The sequence below is a fragment of the Herpailurus yagouaroundi genome, unplaced genomic scaffold (assembly GCF_014898765.1).
Source record: "Herpailurus yagouaroundi ecotype Mexico unplaced genomic scaffold, PumYag 166, whole genome shotgun sequence".
NCBI lineage: Eukaryota > Metazoa > Chordata > Mammalia > Carnivora > Felidae > Herpailurus > Herpailurus yagouaroundi.
Genome location: NW_024412407.1, coordinates 2,730,857 through 2,739,218, shown reverse-complemented (window position 1 = coordinate 2,739,218; position 8,362 = coordinate 2,730,857). Strand labels below are relative to the sequence as shown.

The window sequence follows — 8,362 nt, the reverse complement described above, 5'->3', positions numbered from 1 at the left end:
GCCACAAAGGATGAGCGCGGGCTTTCCCTAAATGGGGCACGGGCACCTGCAAGTGAAAAAATCATATTTGCAAAGATCCTTGGGTATGAAAAGTCCTGGCCCGCTGGAAAGAAAAACCAAGGTTAAAGCTAGGGATGATGTGGGAGGAGAAGGCGTCATTGGGCACCTCGAATGCCCCCCTCAAACAAGGCTCATCCCTGGAAGGCGGTCTCATTCTTAGCACCTTGCTGGAACCAACGGTGGGAACTGAATCCCAGAAAACAACACCCCTGCAGAGACACGCGCGTGCCTCAGAGAGCACCCTTCTTCCTTCACTTAATTTCCACTCGTGGCAATCATCACTGCTTGACCGTGTGTTGTGGATGTCTCTGTTAGTTGCGTGGTTTCACTCTTCTCATAGGCTGTAAGCTCTGTTGAGAACACAGTCTGTGCCTGTTTGTTTACTCCAGTATTCCCAGTACCTGAAGACTGGTTCGGTGAGCCGCTACTTTCTGCACCCAACAGATCCGACGCATCCAGAAACGTACACACAGGCAAGCCTCAAACTTTGGGGTGGAAAAGAATCGGCTGGAAAAACAGAAAGAGGCCCTCGGTGGGGCAGCGGAGTTAAGGTGGGTTGGCAGGAGAGTGAGGAGGTAAGGAAAAAGAAGGAAATAAGAGGCACTTAGCATGGGTGCCTTTGAGAACCCGGGCGAGAAGCCACGCCGAAGCTCGCGTGCCTGAGCGTCCTGGCGTGATCGCGATGTGAGCCTGTCTGCAACAGGGGTGATAGTGCCCACCTCACACTGTGTGCACAGGTGCCCCAGTGCCCTGGAAGCAGAGCCTGTCCAGAGGCATGTCAGAAACAAACCCCAGCTGCTGACCAGGAGCCGCCCTCAGCAGTACCTACCTGGCCACAACCAGACGGCAGAGACCCCACGTCCGGCCTGGCACCCCAGAATTAGACCGAGGAACTTTAGAAGGGGCGCTGCCAACGTCAACTTCCTGGGCAACAGATTCAACACGGGAATCAAATGGCACTGATCATTTATTGCAGGAGAAGCGGAGAACCGGACATGACCCGAAGCAGAGGACAGAGAGACCCCCTGGGCCGCAAAGGCCCAAGAAAGGCATGGGGACAGAGGGGCTCACACCTGGCCAGGGGGAAACCTCCTACGTAGATGCGTTATCTCTGCACTGGGGGCAGCGACCCAATGATAAATGGCCAAGAAGGAGGTCACCGAGAGCACTCGTGACCGGACTTCCCACAAAAGAGCGTGCACCACCCGGACCACAGGGACAGGGGACGGCTCAGGGACTGGGGCTCCAGAGGAAGCACTTCAAGGCTGGGACAGGGTGGGGGCGGGCAGGGAGTGGGGGTGGAGCAGACGGGTTCTGCAGCTTTCTGCGCACAGCCCTTCATCTCGAGGCCTTTTTGGTTGCACAGCTGCTGCCTGAGGTCTTGGGCAGGGGATCCTTGAACTCGCTGCCGCAGTTGCCTTTGGTTTTGACGTCCACGGCCGCGGGTTTAAAGCCGTAACTGCTCGAGGCGCCGAAGCCCACGCTGAAGCCAGCCCCTCCTGCCCCAGCGCCAGTGCTGCTGATCACAGCTGGAACAGGGGGGAAGAGAAGACCCCTGGCCTGTGGCATCCCGGCCACTCCTTCAATTCCCTCCCCCTGGGGACAGATTCTCTCTGCAGTGTGCTTTTAGTTTACAAAGAGGTTTTCAGCAGCGCTGATCATTTTTCAAGTATTTGGCCGCACGTATTAGACCCTGTCCTATCTGTCTGCGTCCATCCACCAGCGACAGACTTAGAGCTCCAGCGAGCTCTGGCAGGGACCTTCCCCCACAGGAACAAAGACCCTTCGGTGCGGCCCCCAAGGAAGGGGCTGCTGGAGTACCCCCCCCCCACACAGTAACTCCCCTGCACCGTCCCTAGCTTTCCAGCCTGTTTCAGCTCCTTCCACAGTCCTGCCCTCAGGCTCCCCCCAGCCCCCACCACCCCCAGCACCACTACCCACCCCCCACCCCCCGCCCCACCGACTGCAAGCTAGAGCCTTGATTGTGCGCTGGTCTCAAGATCAATAGAATGTCTCCAGGAAGCCTCATGCTTACAAGAGGCGTTTGGATTATCCACTACTGGGCATCATTTGATCTTTCCATGGATTGTGCTTCTGTCTTTCACGGTATTATTATTTTTCTCCATCCGCTGCTTCTCATTGGCTACTAAAGCCTCTTCACACCCCTACATCTGTCCTGGACCCTCCCTGCTGTCCTGACTTCTCTCTGGTGTCATGGAATTGGAGGCTCAGACTTCTGGTAGGTGACCAAGGGCAGAACCAGGTCCTGGTACTTACAGATGCTCACGGAACTGGGGTGTTCCCCGGACATCCTGGAGAGAGAAAGTGGGGGAGGCAGATAAACCCTCTGTAAAGCAGCGCTGCATCTATCCAGGGGGGTCACAGGGATGCCCCTCAGAATGCACACTGCCCATCCATCCCTTCTTCCCACACACCCCAGCGTGACCTCTCCGGAAAGGAACAGAGACAAAAAAAATCTGCTGTGAAGGCTCCCTTCTCCATCAGAGCGGCTCTGGAGTGGTCTGGTGGCTGGAGTGATCATGTCCCTGCTCCCCTCTATTATGCCAGTGGTCTCACACAGTCAAGAGGAACGAGTTCACATCCTCGCAGGGCCTCAGGCTTTGCCAGATTTACCTTGCACTCAGATGACTCTTGGAAGCCATCCTGCCCGCCCCCTCCCCCGACTCACCCTCAAGCGCGCAGCACAAAGGGCCAGGGACACTCTGTTTTGCAACCGCTACAGATGTTAATATTTCCTCTCCCACTACCTCTCTGGGATTTTTACAACTCAGTCCTTCCTAGAGTCTAACTTTGGTCTTTCCTACTGCACCATGTCAAACCCATTGCCTCAGTAGGACCTGAACCGACCCAAACTGTTTGCCCTGAATCTTCCTACTCACGCAGACGGGAAACTGTTCCAGATTAGAGATATCTGGCCCCCCACCTGCACTCTTCACCCTCGAGCAGCTTGCGGTAGGTGGCGATCTCCACGTCCAGGGCCAGCTTCGTGCTCATGAGCTCCTGGTACTCCCGCAGCATCCGGGCCAGCTCCTCCTTGGCCTGGTGCAGGGCGGCCTCCAGCTCATCCAGCTTGGCCCGGGCGTCCTTCAGGGCGCAGTCGCCCCGCTGCTCGGCATCGGCGATGGCCGTCTCCAGGTTAGAGCACTGCGGAGCAAGTGCATCCAGCGCTTTGAGCCAGAACGCAGTTCTGAGATCCTGCTCAGACACCTTCCCCTCATTTGGTCCTGACCGATAGCAAATGCTCTGAGGTCCTCCCAGTGTCCCCCGCTTTGGACATTGCTACAGATGAATCTGTCCTTTCTCCTAACTCCAGCGTGGCTCCCCTCCGCTCATGCGTTGGCATGTGAAGCTGGAGCTTCCCTACCTTGGGAGAGAGGAGGAAGGGCACTGAGAAGGCGAGCTCCCTGGGCCTGTGGCCCCTGCCCTCTCCCTCCTGGTCTGTAACACTGGCTGCAAGATTCTAATGCCAACCCAAGACAAAAACCAAAAAAAAAAAAAAAAAAAAAAAAAAAAAAGAGAGGGATTAATAAAGTTCCTTACTGATGAAATTTCTGTCCAGTAAACCTGCCACACTGAGTCTGGCCTCCAAAATTCCCCAGAGCATCACCCTAGGGGAGTAATAGCCTCAAAAGATACTCTTGTTACCAGGTTTCCCAAGCGGCCAGGCAGCTGCTGTCAGGTGGAAGGCTAACGTGCAATATAAAACTGCAGATGAGGCTCTGGGCTGCGGCCATGGTCCCGGACGGCTGCCGTGGGCTTTTGGACCTCTTAGTCTTGGTGTGCGTTCCATCACTAGGCCAAGGTTTTGGTGGGATCTAAAACTCCGGCCTCTCTGTTCTGGTGGGTCCCCTTCCTCTGCAGTCAGATTTGCTTCACCCCAAGGAAAGCAGCTGACGCTAAGGCCAGACGGAATTCTAGACTGCGGTCCAGCCGGCACCACCCCTGTGCCGGGCAGGCCCCCAGCCGTGCAAACACCCATAGTGTTTCGGGTGAGTGGCTCACAGCCTCAGGACCCAGCCACCCGACCACAGAAGACCACGTCCCATCCTCGGGACTGTGGAGGTCTCATCATTCAGGGCGTGGCAATACACTCTGTTGGGCTGGGGCAGGGCCTTCCTGTCTGACAGGAAAGTGTGCCAAATTCTGCCAAGCTGGCCTCTGCTCCTTTTCACTGACTGAGGTCCCGCACGGTGAGCCCAGGAGGCTTCTGGGTCTCGTGAATGTGGCGTGAGGGGAGAGGGCATGAAATTGGGGCATCCTTGACAACAATCATCCCATGGATCCTGGGGTCAGCAAATGTCAAGACAGTCTGCAGGTGAAACTATGTGCTTCTTTGGTGGGAAGGCCAGAGGGCCAGAAAGCACCCTGAGTGAGGGCCCTCTGGAGGAGCTTCAAGGGGACCAAGCATCGAGAGTGACTCCCATGGGCTCCCCCACGGAGGACATCTTCCCTGACCTCCTAGGTGGTGTTCTGATTGCAGACGTCACTTTCTGGTAATAAGCTCACCCAACCGTGAACACACGGCATTTTGCCAGCTACACATTATAATCTGATACTTGAGGGCGGCTTCAAACACCTTGTTGTTTTTCTTTCATGTATGCAGACCTTGATTAAATGAAAAACGCCATGAGTTCTTGTGTAATGTGGTCTTTTTTCTTTCAGCTGCCAGGAGCCTGGTGCACAGAAGAAGAGCGCGCGTGTGTGTGTGTGTGTGTGTGTGTAGGGAAGGGAGGGGGCTATAAAGAAGAGGACAAGGGGACAGGGCCACTTGACTTGCCCAGGAAGCCTTTGTGCCAGCCTCCACCAACTCTGGGAATTTCCTGGGTTTGCTTCCTACAGACTCAGATAACCCAAATGATGCACCTGGGGTCATGGGGTCACTCAGTGCCAGGCCACCACACACAGCACTGCCACAGCAGGGTGCGAACACAGAGCAGAGCCCTAGGCCAAGTCTACGCTGGAAAGCTCTTCATCTCCCATTCTCCTAGATTCCACTGCTGGGCTCTCCTTCCTCTGGCACCGATTCATCATCACATGAAACCTCCTTTTCACCTACTGTGTCGGGTCTAAACTCCACTGCCCAGCTTCACAGGTGCCCATAATCTGCCCCGTGCTACCTGGTGGGGGCCCGCCCCCTCGCACCCCACCCATCACAGAACTTGTGCTTGAGCTAGGTGCCTCTCACCCCTGCACACATGCCATGCAGCGCCCACCTTGGATCCATTGCTCATGCCAGCTCCCTCACCAGGACCCCTTCCCTCTCCTATCTGCCCATCCCCTCCCACCTCCTGTAGGAAGCCTCCCTGGGGTCTTCATTCCGCTCTGGCCACTCCGGACCCCTACAGCCCTTAGGAAGCATGTTTCACAGTGGGTGGAATGCTTCATCCTTCTATACGGGTTCAGACTATTCTCTCCTCCTGGACTGTAAATGCCCTCAGGAGGGACCATGTCTTATCCTTGGTCCGTATTTAGCCTCATACCCTTGGTGCCCAAGACAGCCCGTCAGCCGACTCATTTCATGGAACCCACCTGCTTCTTCACATTCCCTATCTCTGAGCGGATCCTCTGGATCAGGCGGTTGAGCTCTGAGATCTCAGCCTTGGTGAGTTTGAGGTCGTCCCCTTGCTGGCCCGCTGTGACCTGCAGCTCTTGGATCTGACGTTGGGGGGCGAGAAGGAGGAGCAGAGGACCATTGGGCATTCACCTCCCAAGGGTCCTGAGCATGGAGAGGGGGAGGGGGACCACATGCTGTTCTCACTGCCCAAGCAGCAAAGGTACTAGGAGGAGAGATGGGGGGGGGGGAGGGACTAGGAGGGAAGGAAAAGGGGAGAAAGACCACCCTTTCCTTTCAGACAGGAAGGCCCTGCTCCAGCTCAACAGGGTCCTCAGGTCCACAAGGGTGAGAGCCTTAGTGGAGTTCTACGAAGTTGGGAACACAAAGAAAAGCCAAGATGGATGGATTACCCACAGAAACTGACAGAGTCTTCCCTGGGTTGTGGCTCATGTGACCTCTGCTGTCAGCTAGGGCCAACAGCCAAGCCCATATATGCCCCTAACACATGCCAAAGCTGTGGTTGCCCTCCCTGGACCACAGGGGGGCATTTCCACAAGGCTCAACTCCAAGACAAAAGAGGTCTCAACCCAGCCCAATACACACACACATGCACATGCACATGCACACGCGAGGAGAGAGTGGCAGCCGTAGTCACTGGGCCTTGCACACCCGGCACACAGCCCACCTTGGTCTGGTACAGGGCCTCGGCCTCGGTCTTGCTCTTCAGGGCGATCTCCTCGTACTGGGCGCGGACCTCGTCGATGATGCTGTCCAAGTTCAGGTCCCGGTTGTTGTCCATGGACAGGATGACAGATGTGTCGCTGATGTGGGACTGCATCTGAGCGATCTCCTGGACAGCAGTTAGGGAAGTGGAGCCAGTTAGAGGATCCCCATGAAGAGAGCACATCTCCCAACCCTCCCTGGCCAATCCCTCACTGCCCTCCCTCAGCCTTCCACAGAGCCTACCAGTGCCGGTGTGTGCCAGGCACGAGGGGAGCGCGTTGGGCTTTCAGCCCCAAGGTGGGACTGCCCTCTCCATCATGCACTCGGACCTGCACCTACCCCTATTCCACACTCTATGACTTCATCCGGAATATTAGATCTGAGCGTGGCACACAGCTTCTCTAGGATCACCGGCCACCTTCCCTTCCCCAGGCCCCTCACGGTTTAGCACAACTCAGGCCACGCATCCAGCTCCCTCAGGCGAGACCCCCGTGCCATTCTCAGCACCCCCTGAGATTTTCCTCATCCTTCTCTGGGAACCTTCCCTGGCGGCTCAGGCAGAACTCCCTATACTTTCCTCTGCTCCCCGCCAGAGCTCATCTGCAGGTTGTTTTCCCTATCGGACTGCGACTTCCTGGAAGACAGGGATCATTTATTCTCCATCAGGCCCTCCTCAAGCCCACCTCATGGCTCAGCAAACGTCAGCTGCACTGAGCTGCCAACCTTCGGTCGACACGTCCATGCAGGCCGAGGGCCAGAAGCCACTTGTGAGTAGCACAGACCACACAGGAGAGCTCAGCGATATCCTTACCCCTTCATAGAGGCACTTGAAGAATTTGATCTCATCCGTCAGGGAGTCCACCTTGGCCTGGAGCTCAACCTTGTTCATGTAGGCGGCATCCACGTCCTGGGGGACACAGAGAGGAGCCAGCTGCCTTCCCCAGCCCTCCCTCCCTGCCACAAGGAGCCTCAGGTTCCCTACGGGCTCTACTCCCCTCTCCCTGGCCTCCACAGGGAGGCCCGGCTGCTGAGAGCAAACCAACCAATGCGCGGGGCGATGGCCATGCCAGAAGTGTGGCGAAATGTGTGGTCTGGAAGCTGGCAGGTTCTGGGAGCATGCATCCCAGGCAAGGGGACTGAGGAGAGCAGGGAAATTAGAACCCCGGTCACCCTTTCCTCAGCCTACCGACATCACTGTGTCAGATGTTCAGGGAGCTTCCCTAGGCCTCCTCCAGCCCTTCCTGCTCCCCTCTTACCTTCTTGAGCACCACAAACTCATTCTCAGCAGCTGTGCGTCGGTTAATCTCCACCTCATACCTGTGTGCGGCAAGAGGACGGAGGTGGCGTTGCCATCGGGATAATTCAGTTCTGCAAATGCTCCCTGAGCAGTGGGTGATCACCTCCATGCCCAGAGCTGCGTGGCAGTGGCCTACAAACTGGGGTTCACGTACCCTTGGGGGCATGCACAGCCTTCTAAAGGGGACGTGACGGGAACAGGTTTAAAGGAATTCACATCCAGCTCCTTCGTTCACATGTGACCTATCCTGCTGTGCAGCTGCCCTAGAATGCACCTGTGGGGGGCTTCACTGTCCCTCCTCTGTTTCACAACTACCCCCACCCTCCTGACAGCAGAAAGACGCACCCCTTCTGCCATCCGGCCCCTTAGCACAGTGCATTAGCCCATGGTGCAAAACGTCCCAGGCACCAAACAAAACATTATCCGCACCTTTGAGTTGTTTCTACTGGGTTTTTTTTTTTTTTATATACATATATCTGTTCCAGATGAAACAAGGTCTTAGAAACAGGATGCTTGGGGGGCGCCTGGGTGGCGCAGTCGGTTAAGCATCCGACTTCAGCCAGGTCACGATCTCGCGGTCCGGGAGTTCGAGCCCCGCGTCGGGCTCTGGGCTGATGGCTCAGAGCCTGGAGCTGGCTTCCGATTCTGTGTCTCCCTCTCTCTCTCTGCCCCTGCCCCGTTCATGCTCTGTCTCTCTCTGTCCCAAA

The 8,362-nt window shown here is 56.4% G+C and overlaps 1 protein-coding gene across 1 annotated transcript in view; it reads right to left on the bottom strand.

Moving 5' to 3' along the window:
- Positions 1–1,009: 1,009 nt before the first annotated feature.
- The window catches only part of KRT72 (keratin 72), a 12,267-nt gene continuing 4,914 nt past the window's right edge, over positions 1,010–8,362 (bottom strand). Inside the window, exons 3-9 of the mRNA XM_040488039.1 lie at positions 7,615–7,675; positions 7,170–7,265; positions 6,321–6,485; positions 5,611–5,736; positions 3,005–3,225; positions 2,338–2,372; positions 1,010–1,589 (exon numbers count right to left, since the gene is read on the bottom strand). Of these exons, the coding sequence (XP_040343973.1) occupies positions 1,399–1,589; positions 2,338–2,372; positions 3,005–3,225; positions 5,611–5,736; positions 6,321–6,485; positions 7,170–7,265; positions 7,615–7,675 (895 nt within the window). The 3' untranslated portion in view covers positions 1,010–1,398. The remainder of the gene's footprint in view (positions 1,590–2,337; positions 2,373–3,004; positions 3,226–5,610; positions 5,737–6,320; positions 6,486–7,169; positions 7,266–7,614; positions 7,676–8,362) is intronic.